Source organism: Pantherophis guttatus, chromosome 7 (genome assembly GCF_059756535.1).
Source record: "Pantherophis guttatus breed Tessera chromosome 7, ASM5975653v1, whole genome shotgun sequence".
Lineage (NCBI taxonomy): Eukaryota > Metazoa > Chordata > Lepidosauria > Squamata > Colubridae > Pantherophis > Pantherophis guttatus.
Genome location: NC_142069.1, coordinates 48524658 through 48547261, shown reverse-complemented (window position 1 = coordinate 48547261; position 22604 = coordinate 48524658). Strand labels below are relative to the sequence as shown.

Below are 22604 nucleotides of genomic sequence, written 5' to 3'. Positions count from 1 at the left end.
TGATTTATTCTTTCTCTCTTTTGTAAATCCTCATTCATTCTCTCTATGGGATTAAAGCACCTCAGGGTACTTATTTTGTACTGGTCACTCATCTTTGTCTTCAGTCCACATGAATTTAGCACTCATTCACATTTGACCCTTTCTTCTTCTTTTATTATATATGCTTCTTAATGATCTCACTGAACTCAATTTTATGGAATTTTTTTGACATACCCTACTCTCATTGTCCATATAATAATGTGGGCAGAAGTATACTCTTATTCATAGCTATTTCCACCTTTTCCAACAACATTCATTTCTCCCAAAAGACAATTTATCATCCACTACTTTTATATCAACATTTGCATGGTTTAAAATACTGTATCCATTTTTCCATTTTTAGTGAACATTCTATCAATGTGTATAAGTTCATTTATTTGCTTAAATTTGTTACTCTATCATTAATATTTTATAGAAAATATTTACACATATATTTTTGTATGCTAGCAAGAACATCTCATAATTAAATGGAAGGAGAATATGCATATTTGGTGTATTATACTAGGGCAATTTCATTTTTATATATTATACATGTTATCTTGGCATAAGTGTCTGATCTATACTGTGGATATATATCAGGAAAGGTTTCCTTTAATTTATTTCTTGAAATTCTTGAAAGAATGAAATTATTATATGCTCTCCATTAAAATTTCTTAAACTATATACCACAATTTGTACTGCAAATGGTACCCTACACAGGCTCCTGTTTCCTTCTAGTAATAAAATTTATGATGGTTCCCATTTGAAAATAGCCACTAAAAATATTCTAGGATACATCAGTAGTCTAATTCAACACAAATCTTGCTGAATCTTGCTATGTTACTTCTAGGTAAGAGTGTTAAAAAGGTATTTGATTTATTAAGATGTTTCATTGTATAGAAATTGCAGTACCTTGCAAAAGTCTATTAAGCACGGTAAAAGTGACTATGATTCCTATGTGGTCTCTGGGTTATGCAGTATATTTTCTAAGCAGTTCCCAGTAATTAGGAACATGGCAAGAACACATGTCTTTTACCAATCAATGATATTTATGCTTATTTTTTTCCTTCCTAATATTTTCCCACTTTTTGGATAAATCAAATGTTCATCCATTGGTTGTGACAGGAATGATTGATTTGTTGCCTAAGCTTGACATTGTGGTCTGAGAGAGATCATCTAGCTGGCTTTCATGCCTAAAGCACGACTAGAATTCACAGTCTCTTGGTTTATAGTGTGGTAAGCCTTAAGCACTGGACCAAATTGACTCTCTACCTGCTACTTATTTTAATTGCTGGTTTTAATTTTGATTTTAACTTTAAACACTCTTGCATTTGTGGCATTTTTGAATTGTTGTGCACTACCTCGATGTTGCAATAAACATTGCAATAAATAAAAAGAAAGCATATAAACTGAATAATAAAATTTAGAAATTATAAGGGAATCCTATTCCCCTTTACCATTATTTTTAGAAAATATAAGTTTTCCAGGTGGCATGCCAGAGGCAGTATTCATTTCTAAATAAAAAAAGTAAACTTATATAAACTTTTCAAATGTGAATTGAATAAGGATCAGATCTTGCAAACAGAGAACTGATGAAGATTTCACGCCTGTGAAAAACCAGTATTATATACTGGTTAGATATAAATCTATTTTTATGATTTAAATCAAGACCAGAGAATGTGAGCTGCTTTCTTTTTATGAATGCAATACAGGTTTATTTGCAGCAAAATATTTTAACATTCATTAATATATATATTTCAGTAGATTTTTCAAAATAGCTTGGTTTATGTTACAGAATATGATTTGTCAAAAATATATATTGCATATCTCTTAATTGGTTTAAAGCAAACCAATTATATTAAATTGATAATCCTTACATCTCTTAAATGCAGGTTTCAAATATATAGTTTATTAAAACAAATTAATTTTACTACATACATAACAATACAAATATTGTTATCAATTATCTAATTCCAGCCCTGTGGAATGAACTGCCCCCGGAAATACGTAAGATCTCCGACCTCCGGGTGTTTCGCTGCGCTCTGAAGACGCTGTTGTTCCGCCAGGCTGGGCTATTAACATAACGTTTTAAATTGGGGTATTTTAAATTTCTGGGATTTTAATTGGAGCCTAATTATTTAATGATTTTAAATTTTAATTGTTGTTTTGTTTTTGTGTTTTTAAATAGGCTGTACACCGCCCTGAGTCCTTCGGGAGAAGGGCGGTATAGAAATAAAATTATTATTATTATTATTATTATTATTATTATTATTATTATTATTAATTCAGTAAATGAGAACTGAGTCAATTACCAGATTACAATGCTCAACAGATTGTCCTCTAAAATCAAATGGTAATATTACTTTTAATACCAGCATTCACTTGATAAAAGTATAGTCTCAGTTCTAATAGTTTGCTTAAAAATAAATCAATGAATCCACAAGTTGCACCAGAATTATTATGTTGTATCCAGAATATATTGTTGAAAACTCATTTACACTAAATATATCCTAAGCATTTTTAGCACCACATACAAAATAATGTGCCATTCAGTTACTAATTCACCTACTTTGCTAAATACTGCAGGACTTATTTTGACCAATTACATCACCAGGAATAATCTGGATATTATCTGGAGACTTTTATCATTATTTATCTTGATTCTAGACCAGTAATGGCTAACCTTTTCCGGACTGAATGGCCAAAGAGCGGGTGTGCCTGAACCCCCAAAATGCAATGCACGTGCAGCCCCCACACATGCCCCACACCCGTGCATGTGCAGATGCCCCCCTCATGTGCCCCGTGCACGTGTGCATGCCCCCGACGCACCCCATCCCAGTGCATGCGTGGCAGAGATCCAAAGACCAGCTGGTTGGCAAGAGGCACGCATGCATGTGCAGCAGAGCTGACCTGGGGCGATGGCTCGTGTGCCATCAGAGATGGTGCTGCGTGCCACCTCTGGCATGCATGCCATAGATTTGCCATCATGGTTCTAGACTATTTATGAATTAAAACTGTTACCAAATTATAAGAGGATACAGCATTACAAAGGGGGATATTAAAATATTATAACTACTTATTCGCCAATATTGGCATGGTTGGTGTATAACAAAACAATTTATTTTACAGTAATATATTAAAAGAGTTTTTTATGAAACATTATGAATCTGCAGAAAGTCCATTCAGAATCTTGCCTCATGAGGGAGAGAACTTAGTAACAGAGATGCTGTTATAGAAAGGGTGCTGACACAAGTTCCCACCAACCCAACTCTTTGGGTGGTGAGACCAGTGATGGGTTGCTACCGGTTTGCCCTGGTTTGGGGAGGCTCCGCCCACCCACCTGGACATCATCAAATATGTTCTGCACATGCGCGCATGAGCGAACCAGTAGCAAAGGTAAGTGAAACCCACCACTGGATGGGACATATGAGAGGATGCCTGAAAAAGACTATGTAGTAAACAATTGAAGTTACTGAACTTCAAACTATCCTATTCCACATGTCTGGAAAACTGTGTGTACACACACACATTGTGTGTTTGTGCATAAAATAAAATAAGTGAAGTAGTGAAAATGTCTGTTTCTCTGTATTAATATTTTGTGCCTCAACTTTTCTCCAGAAGGACTAAGCTTGTAATTCCTTTTACATTTCATCCTTGCTATAAATAACATTGACTATATTTACAAAAAGAAAGATGTAATTATTGCAGAAGCTTGACAAAATTTCATGTACCTAAGTGATTTAGTAGATTCCAGCTTAAATAACAATAACAACAACAATAATAATAAAAACAACAATAACTCTAGTTTGACAAAGCAAGATAAAGTGTACACTATCATGTTACAATTCTCTACTGACAACCAACATTATAAAAGAAAAGATGATGAAAAAAATCTACTTCACTTACAACTTATGGTGATGCCAAGTTCTACATTATGCTTCTTTGGTAGTTTTACATGAAAAGTGCCACTACTTGGTATGACAGATTCTGTAATTAAAAGGTGCTTCATTTATTCATTTATGCCAAGTAGAAATCCATTCATTGCATTTTCATAATTCATATATAAGATACTTATTCAAGCAGTTCAGAACTCTCAGTCAAAAAAGTAAGTAAAGCAAATCTTGAACTATATTTTAGGTTAGTGATTTAAAATAATCATGTTGCATTGATTATTAAGGTAAAGGACTGAAAAGTAGAAGAGCAAACTTTAACATATAATAATATCACATAAAATTTAAAAGTTTTAAAGATCAACAATGATTTAACTAATTGTACACCATAATTATTAGAAAAACCCTTTCAACATACTGAAATACTTATCTAAAAATAGTGTTACTACTGTTGCATAACGAATTATTAAGATAACCAGTATGTTTAAAATATTTAACATTCTGATGCTACAAATACTTATCAGCAGCCTGAATTTAATGATAATTCAGTCAATTATTATATCAACGTTTCTAATATTATTTCATATACTATTATAAGTTAAAAAGTAATCTTAATCCTATTCTTTTATATATATATTAAATCTCACCCATTCTTAGCTTATATAGCAGTACCTTAATTTACTTACTTACTTACTTACTTACTTACTTACTTACTTACTTACTTACTTACTTACTTTATCAATCAAACTTGTATGCCACCTATCTTGCCAAAGGCTACTAGGCAATTTACAGATATTGAATAAAATACAGAATAAATCATTCAAACAATAAATAAAAGTTTTAAATTTAAAATTCAATTAAAATCAAACTAAGCAGGATGGAGAGGGAGGGAACAAAGTATGCGCAGAGAGAAGATGGGATATTTTTTACTCCATTATACACCCCCAATGTGCCTCATCCCAATTAGAGCCCCAAGCTAGTTTCAGAAGGCCAGAAGAGTAAGAGCGGATCTGACTGGGGGCGGCGGGAGTGGGGGGGAGCAAGATGTTCCAGAGGGCAGGAGCCACAGCAGAATAGGCTCTTTTTTTGGACCTTGCCTGCCAAAATTCATTGGCTGACAGGGTGCACAGCATGCCCTTTCTGCTGGCATGAGTGGGTGGGCTAATACCGTCAGAATGAGTCAGTTTCTCAGATAGCTTGGACCCATGCCATGGAAAAGGTGATGACCAATATCTTGAATTGGATCTGGAAGCAAACTGGCAGCGAGTGCAGCTTGTAGAGCAGGAATGTAACATGGGTCACTACAGGGACCCAGGAACTGACTATGCAGCTGCGTCTGCATCAGCTGAAGCTTCCAGATACTCTTCAAGGGTAACCTGATGTAGAGCACATTCCAGTAGTCCAAGGGTGAGATGACCTGGCTTGACAGACTGAAAGCAGTCCAGGAAAGGGCACAACTGGTATACAACACAAAGTTGTACAAAGGCTCTCTTAGCCACAACTGTAATTAATGAGACTATAATTAATAGACACTAAGACTGTAATTAATTAATTAATTAATTAATTTTACACCAAGACTGTAATTAATAATGCATAGAAAATTCCAGGCAATTTATTTTCTTCTCATTTCTCTATACATCGATTGTTAATTTTATCATTTCAACTCTTTTTAATACATTGTTTCTAATTATTCCAGGTAATTCCTTTTCTGCCTATGGTGTATGATGTATTTGAATAAGCCGCAAAATAAATTCTGCCTGTACTTTGAAAGATTCAGGATGAATATTAATAAAATATTGGCATATACTAGGATTGTCTATGTATGTGTAATAACAAATTCAAATGGATTAAATTCTCACCATTTTAGTATATGGAATACTCAACTACTCATACCTGCAACATCAAATTCAATTTCCAGAGTGACCTTGCTAGTGATAGAAGAATCTCTGAGGAGCTGATTAGCTTCATCAAATGTGCTATCTTCAGTTAGGATCCCATTTATAGTCAGTATTCTGTCTCCTATTTGGAGGATGCCACACCTTCACACAAAATGAAGCAAATAAGATTCCAATATATGGAAAAGGAATAAACCCAATTTAACTGTTATGAAAGATAACAAAATTACATGTTCTCCATTAAAAGCTTGCTCAGTTATCATATCCAAAAACTTGCAATTTGATCTAATTTTGTTCCAAGGAAACTATATCATTCTATGTTTAAGATCAGCATGGTTTTAGCATAAAATATTAACAAAGTAGTTTAAAAAGCAGTGGTGATAATGAGGGGGTTTGTGTTTTTCAATTTCAGTTAAAAAGAGGGGGGGTTTCAATGTTCAGGAGGGTGAAAAATGTTCTTCGCTTGCAATTGTTAAAGCAGATGTATGTTTGCAAGGGTTGTGTAGCTGCTTTAAAAACTATTCCTGACATTGCAAGAATGTGTATGCACAACTGTTTTCTTCTCACTTCATTAAACATGAAACTCAGTCAACTGAACATTCAAAAATGCATCACAAATACCACTGACTGGTGCTAATGGTTGATACGGGTTCCTGCCAGCGTCCTAGGTATCAACCAAATACCTTCTTAAGATGGACGATGTTCCAAGTAGCAGAGTTTTTTGTAGTTCCGCTGGTGTTATTGCAGGAATCTGCAATTTGTTGATGTATCTTATAAAATTCTTGGACATGGTACCAAGTGCCGATGACAATGGGTATCACTGTTACATGTTTCATCCATAGCCGTGTAGTTTCGATGGCCAGGTTGCGATATTTCATGATTTTTTCCAGTTCTTTTTCTTCGACTCTGGCATCTCCTGGTACCGTGATGGTACCTGGTACCTGGTACCGTGATGTCAATAAATTGTATGTTTTGGAGACTTCCGGTTTGCTCTCCGTCGCTGCCAGACGGTCCCTTGGGACCGCCAGCCCCGTCGCCTGTAAAGAGCCGCCTTTACAGCTGAAAGACAGCTCGAAAAACTCCATTTCCATAAGGAAATGTGAGACAGAGCAGGTGAGGGCAGGTAGAGCTCTCTGCGAAGTCCCCAGAGTGTTTTTTTACTCTTGGGGATGAAGCAGATGAGGCTCCCTATTTCCCTCGCTGCTGCTCCGGGCTTCGGGAGACCTCTGCCTTTTTGCAGAGCCAGGCAACGAGAACAAGCCTTTTAATGAAAATTAACAGATTGTTTAATCAAAGAGGATGAGATCTGGACCTGGGACTCTAAATCGCAAGTATTTTCATTGACTTTATAAATGATATTGAAGAAAGGAAAAAAGAAATTTAAAATGGCGACTGCTGAGGCTTGAGAAGGGAAAGCTGAAAGCGAGAGTCCTTCCGTTTGAATAGTTTAACAAGCTACAAAGTAGCAGAATAAATACTGCTGGCTACAATTGAGAAGAAAAATTTCTACTTTTATGTTTCTTTCTTTCTGGAGATCTGATATTGATTTTGTTTGGAAAGAAGCTTTCTTTTCTTAAAAAAGAGTTTGTCTGTGTGGCAGGATGGCGTTTAAACTAACAAAGCCAGACAAACAAGCAGCGGGGGGGGGATTCCCCCATTCACAAACTACGTGAACAAGCTTCAAACCTACAGACTCAGAAAAATGATTTTAACTTAAAAGAATTTGTCTTGGAGGAGATAGCAAGAAGGGATGAGATTGTGAACCAGAATTTTGAAAAATTCAAGCAGGAAATTAAAGAATTGATACAATCAAAGTATGACAACTTGAAACAAAAGATTATAACAGTGGCTGATACTTTTTCAGAAATACTTATAAAGATGGATAATAATATTAAGTTATTAGAGTCTAAAATGGAGGAAGTTGATGACAAGACTTATAATTTGGATAATAAAATACAAAGAATTGAAAATGATTTGACAAATATTCAAGACAATAGCTCAGAAGTAAAATTTAAAATAGAAGTTGATCATAAGACTTGCAATGTAGAAAATATAAAACAACGGATTGAAAAAGAAGTTTTAATGATGCAACACAGGTTCACAGAATTTGCGATCAGAATGAGAGGATTACAGGAAAATAATAGAGATGATTTAAGAAAAATATCTGCTGAAATTCTGGTTGGGATTTTAAAGGTTCATCCTGAGGAGGTATTTTGCAAGATTGATAGAGTCTACAGAGTAAACACTTGGATTGCAAAGCAAAGGCAACTGCCTAGAGATGTGGTGATTTATTTTACAGATAAAGAAATAAAAAATAATATTGTGCAAAAATCTTTTAATTCTACTTTACAACTGTATGGAAGAAAGATTTGGATATATAAAGATCTACTGCCCAAGATGTTAGTAGACAGAAAGAAATTTGGATTCCTGGTGACTGAGCTTAAAAAACAAAATATTTTATTTAGGTGGGATATTCCAGTTGGTATAATACTGAGATATCAAGGAGAAAGATACCAATTAAATACTGTTGAAAAAGCAGAAGAATTTTATTATAAGATTCTAAAAATGGGTTCAACATCTTCATACATAACACAGGATAAGCAGAAGGAGTTGGAAATAATGGAAAAACATCGAGCTACAGAGGTCTTCGTAGATGAATCGCTTTTGGATCCTTTAGATGTCTCAGTTGGACTACTTATAAATACGAGAGAAGCGGAGTTGGATTCTAATGTGATGACTCATCAAGTCACAGACAAGCATGGAAATCAACCAGTTGATACACAACTTATAGAAAAGAAACCTGAATGGCGATCTAAGCCACAAAAGCAAAACCAACAAGATCAAGTTATAGATCAGTACAAAAATCGAACAGTTGATATACAACTCATAGAAAGGAAATCAGGATGGAGATCAAACCCACAAAAAGTCAAGAAAAAAAGAAATAGGTCTCACAAAAACAAAAAATTTTAAACTAGGCAACAGCGTTGCCAGTTATCTAAAAGATGATTGAATATATGAAAAGACAGTTGAGGCGAAGTATTAGTTTATATTATCTTGAGGAGAGTGACAGACCTCTGCAGTGCCGTATTTTTGGGATGTGAAAAGGGCCTTAAACTGTTGGATTGGAATTATCTATTTTGGATTCTTTGATAAATGTATTACGTTTATGCTGAGTTACATGGCAAGAGAGCTACGTTGGGGCATGCAGAGGATCTGGTTGTTACCCCATTATGATGGTTGGAATTAATAATCTTGAAGAAAGCCACTACTACAGATACTATATGGAATACAATTATAATGTCACTCGGGTGGTTGTTTCTTTCTTTTTTTTTTATATGTACATGAAGATATTTATTATTGATGGGGGGCAGATGATAACTGAGGATTCCGAACATACTGTTGGAATTAGGATGTGATATTACCCTAATATGGGTGATGGAGTTAACAATCCAGTTGAAAGACATTATAGAAGACATTATATGGATTACAAGTTTAAAGTCATTGATTTTATCTATATAAAGGAATATTTTTTTAGTAGGGTGGGCAGAAGAATAAAGATATTAAAAATTGTTATGTATGGTAATTTTGCAGGAAAGTGGGTGGAGACAGGCTAGTTTATTGCTTGTTTAGTTTAAGAAAAGGGATGTTTAAGAGATATACTTATGGGAGTGGAGGAAATGGATAGACTATGAGTTGAATAAATGTTAAATTAGGATTTATTATATAGCTTTATAGTGGAAGGCTGCTTTGAAATGTTATATTATTATATAGTCTTAAAGTGGAAGATTGTTTTGAAATGTTATATTAATATACATAAAAGGTTTGATTTAAGAGATATATGTATGGGGGAGGAGAAAAAGGGCAGATTATTGCTAAATTGGGAGTTATAATAATATTACTATGCTAAACCAGAAGTTATTATACAATGTTATAGTAGAATGTTATTTTGAAATGTATAGTAAAAGGGGGATATAATAATATTATTAGAAAGAAAGGGTCAGTATTTGGGGGATGGAGCAAGGGGATGGTAAAGTATTACATAATCTGTTATGAATTTGGGTTTTACTTTGAAGAAGTCACAGAGGGAGGGGTGGTGAGGGGGGGTTAGGGAGGTGGGGGGGAGAAAAAAGGGGTGAAAATTTGTATTTGAAAAACTTTTTCAATAAAAAAAATAAATAAATTGTACGTTTCGGTTTTCGACAACTGTAATATCTGGCGTGTTGTGTTCCAAGTGATGATCTGTCTGTATTCGAAAGTCCCACAAGATCTTCACCTTCTCATTTTCTATAACTTTTTCCACTTTATGTTATCATGACTTTTTGGATACAGGTAAGTCATATTTTTTACATAATGATCAGTGGATTAATTTAGCAACTCGGTCGTGTCTACCTTTGTAATCAGTTTATGCAATTTTGCTGCATTCACATATTAAATGTGAAACAGTTTCGACTTTGTTGTTGCAAAGTTGGCAGTTTGGATTGCCGGTGGATATTTGTATCTTTGCTTTCATGGCATTAGTTTGTAGTGCTTGTTCTTGAGCAGTGAGTATTAAACCTTCCATTTCTTTCTTGATGGTTCCCATCTTAAGCCATGTCCATGTCAAGTTGTCACCACATTTTCCTTCAATGTTTTTCAAATGCTGTCCATGCAAAGCTTTGGTTTTCCATCCATTTAATCTGTCATCCAACTGTTTTTCCTTATATTCTGCCTGTTTCTGTTATTTTTATAATGTTCTCTGTTTTCACAGCCTGCAGCAATCTTTCTGTGCTTTGGTTCACATAATCATTCAAACTTCATTTTTCTTCTTCTACAGTTTGATGGATTTGCAATAGCCCTCTGCCCCCTATTCTTCTTGGCAGGTACAACCTGTCGGTGTCACTTCATGGATGTAAAGCGTGGTACATATTCAAAAGTTTAAGTGTTTTCCGGTCCAGGTTTTCCAGTTCAGCTACAGTTCAGTTGATGATTCCAGCTGGGTAGCATATCACTGGATATGCCCATGTATTAATGGCTTTAATTATGTTTCCAGCATTCAGTTTTGATTTTAATATTTTGCGGACCCTCCTGATGTATTCCTTTCTCATTGACTCTTTGACTTTTCCATTCAGGATGTTATCTGCTTCCAATATGCCTAGGTATTTGTAACCGTCATCCTTTGCTAATGCTTTCATGATGCTTCCATTTCCCAGGTCTATTCTTTCTATTTTTTCCATTTTTTCCTCGCTGCATGGATAGTATAGCACATTTTTCAAGTCCAAAGTGCATTCTGATGTCGCTGTTGAACAGTTGAACTGTTTTGAGTGTTGATTCAAGTTCAGTGGGCCTTTTCGCATACAGTTTTAAGTCATCCATGTACAGTAGATGGTTTATCTTGCCATGTTGGATTGAGATTTGGTAGCCCAGTTTTGTGTTTCGTAGGATTATTATCAGTGGAATTAATGCGATGTTGAACAGTAGTGGTGAAAGTAAGTCCCCTTGGAAGATTCCTCATCTGATGTTGACTTTGCCAATGTTCTCCTCATTTGCTCTTAGAACTGTTTTCCATTTTTGCATATTTGCTTTCAAAAATATACAATTTTTTTTGCTGATTCCAGAGTTCAGACAGGTGTTAATTAAGCTATGGGGTAATGTGTCAAATGCCTTCTTGTAATCTATCCATGGCATATTTAAATTTGCATTTTTGCATTATTATTATTATTATTATTATTATTATTATTATTATTATTATTATTATTATTATTATTGTGACTGGTAAAAATTTAACAGTTCAAGTTGCAACCAAGGACCTAAGAGCTATTAAGGTAGGATCTGTGTATATAGGTAGTTCCGAGTAGGTTGGTTTTTTGCAAAGTCAGGATATTCAGGTCTAATAAATTCAAAATTTCCCTGTATCTAGGCAGTCCTTTGGGTATTGATCCAAGGGCTCCTATTACTATTGGTATAACCATTGATTTCTTCCTCCATAGTCGCTCAACTTATTATTATTATTATTATTATTATTATTATTATTATTATTATTATTAACATTTATTTGCCACACATCTTGTTTCAAAGCGACTCTGGGCAGTTTACAGCATAAAAGTATCATATATCAGTTATAACTGAACTAGGAAATTGAAATAGCAATAACACTTAGACTTATATACTGCTGCAGAGTGCATTACAGCACTCTCTGAGCAGTTTACATCATTAGCATATTTCCCCCAACAATCTGGGTCCTCATTTTACCAACCTTGGAAGGACCTTATCAACCTTGAGCCAGTCAGGATTGAATTCCTGGCAGTGAGCAAAGTTAGCCTGCAATACTGCATTCTAACCACTGCACCACCACGGGTCCTTATACTTTCCTGTTAATCTAAAATAGCAAATTTTTAATTAAGCTTCACAGATTCCATTAGAAAAAATTTATCTAATTATTTTAAATCCAATTGTCTGTCAAAGGTCGTCATCTAGATAACGCAAAGAGTAATTGTGATTTTTGTCATGCCTGATCACTTTTTTTTAAAAAAAACCCTTTGAAATCAAAATAGGAAAGACAGTATGTCTCACATTTTTTAGTGAACAATCCTGAGAAATTATCTGAATCCAGAAAATAGCTACTGAAAGGGATCGAAGATGTTCTAAGGCTAAGCAATAAAGAGGGCTAATAACTTTACCAATCATTTCAAAGAAACTCACTTTTCTGCTGGACTGTCAGCTTCTATATAGGAAATCAGAGGTGGAGATGATAATGTCTCTGTAGCAAACACACTGCCCTGGAGTTGTATTCCAAATCCTACAATCGGATCAGCTGTCAACACTACTTCGGTGGTTTCCGTGTGAACAACTTGCCCTGCCAAGCCAACAGTGCTAGAGGCTAGTGATACTGTAAAGTATATTAAAGAGAAACAATGACATTCAGAATGATAGCAAGTGAATTCATTTTCTGATACAAATACTATCTATGTAAAAACTGTAATAAAATGTCAAGTGTCACAATTTTCAGTTAGAATACTGAAAATTCAGAATCAACATATAGTAGTACTTAGCTAAACCTAGGAAGAGCAAGGAATATTAGAATTAGTGTTTGGGTGCATAGGTGAAAGAGATGATCTAAAACCCCGTAGGTCAGTTATTTCAGTCACAGAATCAGAGGATTGGCTGTCTTTACTCCAGTCAAATTTCTGGTCCTTAAATACTCAGCTTCTAGAAAGTCCCAGCCATGTGATTGATATGTTTTATTACCAGGCTTGTAATACTATTTTAATACAAAGGGTAATGCAAACTGTATACATCCTGCAGTCAAATATATTCTAGATTGTCTTTAAAAAGCTACACTTATTAAATTTTGTATTTTAAGTGTCCTGTTTATAAATATTTATTACAGAAAAGCCTGACTATAGTACAGAAGGAAAGCTGTGTATAGTAGATATTTGTGAAAATAATAACATTGGGTTACATGCACTGATACAAAAGTTAATTTTTTTTCTCATCCAGGGAGACCTTCTTATGCTTCTCTACCATGGCCATTTTGCTCAAAATTTGTTCAGGAAAGATTTCAACCTTTTAAAACAGCAGTCCCCAGCCTTTTGGGCACCAGGGACCAGTTCTGTAGAAAACAATTATTTCACGGGCTGGGCATATGTGGTTTCGCGTGCTATCTAGATCCCACACAGTCCATGCAGGCCACGCAAATAAAGCTTCGCTCACTTGCATGGCCACAGATGGGTACTGGTCTGCGGCCCAGGAGTTGTGGACCTCTGTTCAAAAAGATTTAGCAAGTCCATTAATGATGTAATCTTGATGGAAAATCATCCATATGTCTCCATTTTGGATACAAATATTAGATGAATAGCTACAATCTACCAACTGCAATCACAATAATAGATTTGTATATAATTATATAAGGCTACAAGTTTCTATAAGAGAAATTGTCAAGCTTCTACTTAGCAGATAAAAATGACTACCGTTTTTATAAGTTTAGTTAAGGAGAGAAGCTCATAAACCAAAAAAGCAGGAATAAAAAACTACCAGAAGATATTCTTTCATGAAGATTGATTTGCTCCAAGACTGCTTTCTTAATTGCTGGATTGTTATGAGACTGCTTCCTGAGGCTGCTTGCAGATTTCCAAACCCATAAACATGACTTTACAAGATCTCAAAGAAGATTTTACTGACAAAGAATCCTGTCTAGCTACTGTCCATTAGTACTGTCCATTAGCTACTGTCCAAAGAATTGGAAGCAGCTGAACAATAATGTAGGCATAAAATAATTCATTCATTTACAACTCCAAATAAATCTTATTTACAGTGTACTATACAGTATATAGATGTGACTCATAACCGTGTTCTAAAACATATAACCTTTGTATCACCTACATGAGCTTTTGAAGTCCTTCTTTTTCATTCTTCTTCTCATCAATGTTCCTCTTGGACTAGTAGAGTAGAGGCTGCGTGGTAAAGTTCCCATGTTTAGTGAACTCAAGCTGTATGCACTCATGGAGGCAGGAGAGAATGATGAAGATACCAAGGCTGTTGAAAGAGAAGGGCACATTTGGTGCAAAGCATTCTAGATTTGGTGTTTGTAACTATCTGTTACAAGATGGACACTGCCTAAAGTTTATAAGTCTCCACTAACCAAATCAGAAACTTAATGAAATCTAGGCATCAAATCACAATTTTTAGGTTGAAGTCTATTATTTAAAAAAACTCTTAGCTTGAACAAAAGCATAACTTTGTTTTTCTTAAATAAATAGGCAATTGTCATTCTCACAATTACTTCAACCATTTCTAAACACACAGTTATATGAAATAATACATACCAATGTGTTTAGAAATCACATTTTCAAATCTAGCATTTGAAAAAGATAATTTCTGACATAGATTTTGCATTTAAAAGTATTTCCTTTAAAAAGTACTTAACTGTACATCAATGTGTTTAGGAAAACTGGAACCTCTGTAGTTTTCAAAAACTATCATTCCTTATGAAAATGAGAATTAAAGCAGGAAAAGATACTATGTCAGAAATAACCTGAACGTGCTTGTGACAAACACTTAGACCCTATGAAACCAAAAGGTTTTAAAGCCAGAAATAGGAAAAGAATATGAGAAAAAGAATGTCATTAGGAAAACAACAATAACACAACAACAACAGCAACAACAACAGATGTCTGAAGGAAAAAGTATGGAACATTACAAAGACTTTTTTGAGGTGGTGTTTTCTGGCATTTCAAAGCTGGCATCCTGAAATGATCAGGGTGTTTGGTGTTATAATGGTGGTAACTGAGGGCACTGCTGTGACTCTTGGCATAAGGATCCCATAGAATCTGCTTGTTGCTCCTTTGAACCTTTACTGCCCACATGAAGGAATGAGAGAAAGTACATATTAAAAAAATGAAAAGAAAAGAAACCAGAAAATTATGAGTAAATGGGGAAAAGTAATTGGATAATATAAATAAATTAAAAAGGGAAATGAAAGTAATTGGATAAATATCCTGTTCCTACCACCTTCCTTTTTCTGGTGATAAGCAAATCCTAGAATGTATGCCACAACCTTCCACAATACCAGCACTGATGGGTTTGATACTTCAAAAAAAATTCTGAACATCTTCAATCAATTTTTAATCTGCCCCTGTCTTTAGCTACCGTTATTAAACCCTTTCAAGAAATCATTTAATCCAACATTATCAGCATAAATAAGATACAATTGGTAATTAAACTTAGAAAATATCCACCCCCTTAAGTGAATGTGCATATATTAAAAAACCAAAAACCAAACAAGAGGCTATATATTTTTCATAGTAATTTACTATGTGGTTTACATGTCAGTCATTTCAATTTATTACTTTGACATTTTAATTTTATCAGCATCTATCACTGGTACTATATTATTTAGGGCAATGAATTCCATCTCTTAAACATCAAAACAAAAATTCAATGTTGGAGAATTATTAATAAAGACAAAACAGAAATTCAAAGTCATAATTTATTGCTCTGAATTTCTTCAGACTATTTTTCATCGCAAATGCAAGAAAGGAAACGAATGCTATTCCTTGTAATGGTCACTTCTGAATCAAATTTACCTTAAGAATTCTCCCCTCCCCTCCCTCCATCAAAAGGTAAAAGGGAGGGTAAAGTAATCCTAAATTTATTAAATATACATTCTTCAAAATATATGAGAATTTCCAATTCTTATATTGTCATGGTGGCGCAGTGGTTAGAGTGCAGTATTGCAGGCTACTTCTACTGACAGCTGGCTACCTGCAATTTGACAGATCGAATCTCACCAAGCTCAAGGTTATTCAGCCTTCCATCCTTCCGAGGTGCGTAAAATGAGGAAATTGTGGGGGCAATATGCTGACTCTGTAAACCGCTTAGAGAGGGCTGGAAAGCACTATGAAGCAGTATATAAGTCTAAGTGCTATTCCTATTGCTGGTGCTATTGCATTGTTAAAATGTTAAATTATTATATATTGACACAAAACATGAAAAAAAATATAAAATAGGCTTCAAATTTCTCCTTGCTTATTCACTAAGGACTGAAAGGAAGTTTCCTCTTAGATTCTTTTATCAATCATATTTGTATATTTTTCTCCTGGGTTGTCTAGGTATAATGTTGCTGCAATTAACAAACATAAGAAACATTTTAAACACTGAACAGAGCATGTTCTTATTCACCAGTAATTTGGAAAGAATTACACATCTTTATTTATTATTAAATTTATATTGTTTCTTTTGTACAGATACTTAAAATAGATTAGAATAAAATAAAATATACATGAAGTCAAAATTAAAATCAGTAACAATGAAATTAACAATTATAAGCTTGGAAAAAAGTGTGTTCCTAATTTTGGGGAGTGGAATCAAATATTCTTTTCTGAGGAGTACTGTACATAATACAGGATCGGAGCCTCATAGAAAAAGATCCTCTCCCACATATCAAATAGGTGAACCTCTCACAATGGGCAATCTTCAAAAAAGTTTCTCCTGCTGATCATGACCAGGTGTGTTCCTACAGTACTGGGAAAGTACTCAGAGAGTCAGGCTGTATATTTTTAGGGCTTTAAACATGAACCACAGCATCTTCACTTGTTCTTAGTAGGCAACTGGCTTTCATTATCTTTCAATACAGGACTGAATCCTGTACCTTTGCACCGGGTAATAAATTAGCCATCACATTCTGCACCAGCATTTTACCCCCAAATAATGCATGTACAGTATCAAGAGAGATTGCAGTGTGTATAACTATCAGTAAATCTGGCTGGCTCAGGGTTGCAGTTTCATGTACTAACCATACTTGTGCAATTGTGCTCTTACTCCACCTTTCTCCTGAAATCCAGGGACAGCTAGGGGTCAAGATGTAATCCCAAAGTTTACAAGTGCTCTTTTTGGGGAGAACACCCCAACCAAAACAAATTTTATCTCAGTTCCTGAGTTCAAATTTCTTTTGATCAATAGTGCCTTTGCCTTATCTGAAATTATTTTCAGCCTTCAGTCCTTTATCAAGACCATTATCAAAATCAGATAATGTTTAAGGATGTTGATTAAGCCCTGGGAACTGGATATAGAAAACAGCAGAGTCGATATCATTAGCGTTCTGATATTCCACTCCAAAACTCTGCATCCTTTCCTTAGCAGTTTCACATAGATATTAAACAGTATAGGCAACAAGGTAGAACCTATCACTATGAGATAACTGAGATTAATAATCTGGGTACCACAAAACGCACATAACCTTACCACTAAATCACATGTCCTCAATGCCATGGACAATAGCATCAAAATTCCTGAAGAATATGGGAGCTCCCCATTTCTAGCTTCTGAAACAGACATCCACCAGCATAACTGAATCACTCTTGGTACATCTCACACTGACTAAAATGGGTGCAGATAATTATTTTATCTAAATCCCATGGGGCTGTAAAATTACTACTTTCTCAACCACTCTACCCATGGAGAAGAATGCTTGAGCCTGACTTATAATTACAGAGATCTTCCAAATCAAAGGCTTTTTGCAGTTAACAATCTTATAATTGCCTTCTTAAGCAGATGGCAACCGATACACATTCAGAGAGGGACTGATCAATTCTCTTGACCAGTGAAAACTTGGCAGATTTAATCATCCAGGAAGGACAATGATTGAGTACTTTCTGAATGAAAAGAGACACTATCGCTATTCATGCATTTCACACTGAATTAACTAGATTATGCCTAGCCCATAAAATACACCATATGCTTCCCTTGTTTTAGTGTACATTTTGTAGCAAAGAATCTTTTCTACTTGTGAAAGTTCCCTTTATGATTATGAACACTGATCTTTCAAGGAAAGCACCACAAATAGGAATGTAGAAATTATGCCAAAATTTGAAAGTTGTGCACAAAGGATTCTGGGACTGAAGAAGTTTCCTTATAACTCTTTTCTATCATCTTGCCTCTTCTTAGGTATAATGTTTAAAAAAATATTTACTATGCAACTGACTTTTTCTTAAAACCAAAGTTATTACTTTAGTCTCCAGTCCTATTGTAATATCAAGATTTTTTTTTGGGTGAGAAATACAAGAGAAAGAAATATTCCTCTTGTGATATTTCCTTTCTTTTTGCCTGTTAGTGCCTGTTTACTGACAGTAATTAGTTATCATTACCACTCTAACTTGCATTTCACTCCACCCTAAATCTTCTAATTTATTATTTAAGATATTAACACATAGTTATCACTGCTTTGTACAAGATGTTCTCTTAATCCACCTTGGATAACTAAGCAATATTCTTGCTAGTAACTAGCAATATTCTTGCTAGCAATATTCTTTCATGTTAACACAGTAACATGAAATTTTGTTTGAGCAAATTTAATTTTTGCTTCGTGTCAACCAAAGTCCTATTAACCAAGTCCTAAATATCAGCCAGTCTTATATTGGCTGAAAATGATCCCAAATTTATACTCAGAGGAATATTCAAAATGCACAGAACTACATTGTTGCATATAACAACAATAAATAAGGTAGTTAAAGCAGTATAGAGTGAAACACCTATTGATAATGGATACCTATAAAAATAAAATTATATACAAATCTTTGAGCAAGACTTCAGCACCTCTATTCACGTGAAGCACATTTATTCCAATCAAGTCCCAATGAATTCAAACAGCTGTGTGAAAATAATTCAATAAACATAATGGAAATATAATCATCCTACCATGTTCTGGTCCTTTAAGTGCAAGACGTGTCTGATGATGGGGAAGGATCTCTAGTTTGACACTGTCAGAAGTATTAGCCAAAAATTGTGTTGCTTCAGCCAAAGTACAATATTCCATGCTAGTACCATCAATAGACAGAATATGATCACCTATATGTAATGCACCACATCTATGGAAAAAAAGAAAACATTTCAAAATAGTCCTGTATGATTTTGAAGTATATCGTTCACTGGTTTTACAGCTATTTCTTTCAGAATTTTTCTTTATTTGATTACAAGACTGATATGGCAGGATTACCTTTATGGAATCCATGCTGATTTTTATTTGGTAAGGCTTTTCTTCAATGTACTTAGAAAAAAATAATTTTGGTTACCATTTCTGCCAGTTTGTCTAGAACAGGCAGGTAAGTAACCTGCCTATAATTCCCAGAACTCTCCAGAGTCACCAAAGAATTGCACAGATTGAAAGGAGCACAAATTGAATTCAACTCAATAGTTGGAATAATTTTTTGAAGAAAATGTAGCATTAAAGATTTAGCAGATATTTGGGGAGGAATAACTTTACTGAGAGAAAGCATTTTTGGAGCTGAGATTTTGAGTTTACAAACATGACCTGTCTACAATTTAGTTCTTTCTGATGGTTCTGCTATCCATACTCTTAATGTGTGAATTGCTCTTCTGAGTGCCAGATTATGTTTCCATATGATTTGTATACAGATGAATGACATAACAGGGAGCACTACAACTCACCTATCTGCTATACTTGCAGATTTTATTTTATCTATAACAATGACTTGCTTGCTGCAACACATTGAGGTAGATAGTGCAACGCCCAGAGCAGAACCAGCGGTTTTGGCAACTTCGACAAGCAGTGGCCCAGAAGCTGTTGTTACTGAATCTGTAAAAGCAAATGTCAGTGCTTAATAACGGCATATTTAATTCATTTTGAAGGGCTCCAATAAATAATTTCCAAAATGGATTTTAAAACAGTGGATGTATATCTTTCCAACCAAATAACAATTAGTAAAATACTTTGGCTTGCTATTTTAAAAATGGCTATTGTATCAGAAACAAGATTTGAAAGTACAATAACAACTGCCTTGAATACAGCTGTCTTGATATAATTCTATTACATTATATTTAGCACTTGGGCTTGTAGTTCTAAATCTGCAAAGTAACAATCAATATATGTCTGCAATATTGCCTGTTTTAACCAATGCCAATTATTATCATCTTCTTAGTGCCAAGTGTGTTATTTAGATCAGCATTAGCAAAAAAAAAAAAAAAAGATTATTATTATTATTAGTTCAATTTATACGCTGCCTTTCTCCGGAGACTCAGGGCGGCTATGCATACATGCAAGATATGCATACATGGCAACTATACCTCTGAAACTCACAAAGACATCTGTTTAATAGACTGTGAACTATTTCAAATAATGCATAACACTTAAATTGAAAGATTAAACTACATATTGTATATAGTTTATACCTATAACTCTGGGAAAACAGAAATAATCCAAAATGTATTGTTTTACTGCAATTTTTACATATTTGCACTGATTACATAATATCCTGCTGAAACATCTTCCAAGAAAGACCAAAGAATATTTATTATCCCAATCTTCATGTTTTAAGATTCCAACCACACTATCACCAAGTCAGTGATTAAATTCTGTGTGGCTGCAGTGAAAACAATGGCAAAAATAATGCAAATGTAACAATAATGCAATTTTGATTTTGAATTGAACAGCCCTCTCTCAACAGAAGGGAAGGGATACAACATCATCTATTTCCAGTCTACAATACAGTCCTTTCAACAATTCCACGAAGGCTCCACAGCCATTTGCACTACTCGGGTGACCCTGATAACACAGATAAACCTCCAGGTGACCTCAAACAGGGGTGTCAATATCACGTCATCACGGCAGTGTCATGTGACATATCGGGACTTTTCCCCCTTTCGCTAAACCGTGAGTGGGTGTGGCCAGCATGTGATGCATCCGGACCACGGACCAGGAGTTTGACAGCCCTGCTCTAAAAGAAGGCAACGACCAGCTGTCTGCAAGGAATATAAATCTTTCCATTCCCCACCATCCAACCAGAGCTGAAGAAGCTTCTTGCATGAGAAGTGAAACATCTTCAAAGAAAAACCAGAGAGTCCAGTTGCCTCTTGACAAAGCACCTTTGGGACAACTATGACCTGGATGACTAGGAATCACCATAGCCATCAAACAGAAAATGTTTTAGAATATTCCTCTCCAAAAGTCACAAAATAGCATACAAGATATTAGCTTTCTATAATGCAGAACTCTGGATGATTTTTTTCTCCCTCTGAATTTATTTTACCATCTAGCCATGAAGTTCTCTGCAGCTGGAATCTTACTCATTTAAAGTCCTTTTGGGGGGAAGGGGAGACAGCCAAAGGAACATGGCTGTAATAAATTAAGTCACTGGAAGAAGTTGGCTACAATTTTTGGTCTCCAGTTTTTAGGGAGTTAGGTTTGTGATCTTTGAGTTTGGTAGATTAAGTTTTACTATCCTGATATGGATTTTGGCATTTTTCTTATGATAAAGATGGTTACTTCTAGTTCTAATTGAAAAGATAAAGGCATAATTCAATTTTAGCTCAGCAGAATGTGAAAACTTTTCCACAGTAACTGTGACAAACACAAACCATAAATTGCTTCACATAATTTGCTATTTCCAGGGTTTTGTAGAAATTTAAAAAATGTGTTAAGTTTAGACTTTACCCAATTATGTTTCTAATGTCCTTTAAAATGCAAGAAGTAAATGCAGACTACCAAAATATTAAGAAAAAGTTGTGGCAAAGATAATAAATAAATACAAAGCCAAGACAGATTAGTTTATCGTGTACAAGTAAGAACATTACTGTAAAAATGAATAATAAATATATAAATTACTCATGCACAAAACATACTTAAATTATTAAGATATTTACAGATTGACTACAGTAAAGCATTCATATAACATGTTCTGTATTGGCTATGTAATTATATAATATATGCTGATGAAATATGGACATGGAAAGTACTCATAGAATTTTATTTTGTTATTAAGTTTTCCTACTTCTGCACATTACATCTCAATCAGCACACAAGACTTGATTAAAGCTTCCCAGAGACCCTCTAATTGCTTTCAGCTTGCTAATAACAACCTGGGCTTTTTAATCAAACAACAGGATACTTTTTCCCTTAAGAAACCTAATCACGACAAAGGAGAAATACTTTCAGCATTCCACTCAAATAGGAATTAGAATGCAAATTTGATTTCTGTAAAACCAAAGAAAGTGATCATCTCCCCCATCCCTTTGAAGAATATTCTGGAAAGAAGGCTTATTTATTGATATAGGAAATGTGGATAAACAAAATTATCTTGACAGATTCAAAGCTTTGTTTCCAGATGAACGTGCTCCACAGAATTTATTATAGAATTTGGATGAAAGGGAAAGTCCTGTTACAAAGTCCATTTATTCTTCTCTGCCACTATTACCCAAGGCTACTAGAATTATTTCATCTATTGTTTTTGAAGATTGAATTTCTCTTACAAGCAAAAACACTGAACAAACCATCTACTTCATAGTATAAGTGTGCAGCATTTCATGTTCATCT

The 22604-nt window shown here is 34.6% G+C and overlaps 1 protein-coding gene across 26 annotated transcripts in view; it reads right to left on the bottom strand.

The window, feature by feature from the left end:
- GRIP1 (glutamate receptor interacting protein 1) overlaps positions 1 to 22604 on the bottom strand; it is a 369729-nt gene that overhangs the window by 30716 nt on the left and 316409 nt on the right. For 19 of the 26 annotated variants that reach the window (XR_015728735.1, XR_015728732.1, XR_015728733.1 and 16 more), the window contains exons 8-14: positions 19724 to 19871; positions 18974 to 19143; positions 14979 to 15134; positions 14162 to 14314; positions 12482 to 12668; positions 5802 to 5947; positions 3925 to 4005 (exon numbers count right to left, since the gene is read on the bottom strand). Coding sequence is in view for 22 of the 26 variants with exons in the window: in XM_087873173.1 (XP_087729299.1) it covers positions 3925 to 4005; positions 5802 to 5947; positions 12482 to 12668; positions 14162 to 14314; positions 14979 to 15134; positions 18974 to 19143; positions 19724 to 19871 (1041 nt within the window). In the remaining 4 variants the exon portion in view is untranslated. The remainder of the gene's footprint in view (positions 1 to 3924; positions 4006 to 5801; positions 5948 to 12481; positions 12669 to 14161; positions 14315 to 14978; positions 15135 to 18973; positions 19144 to 19723; positions 19872 to 22604) is intronic. The other 7 variants (XM_087873171.1, XM_087873174.1, XM_034403227.2 and 4 more) reach the window with 1 other exon arrangement.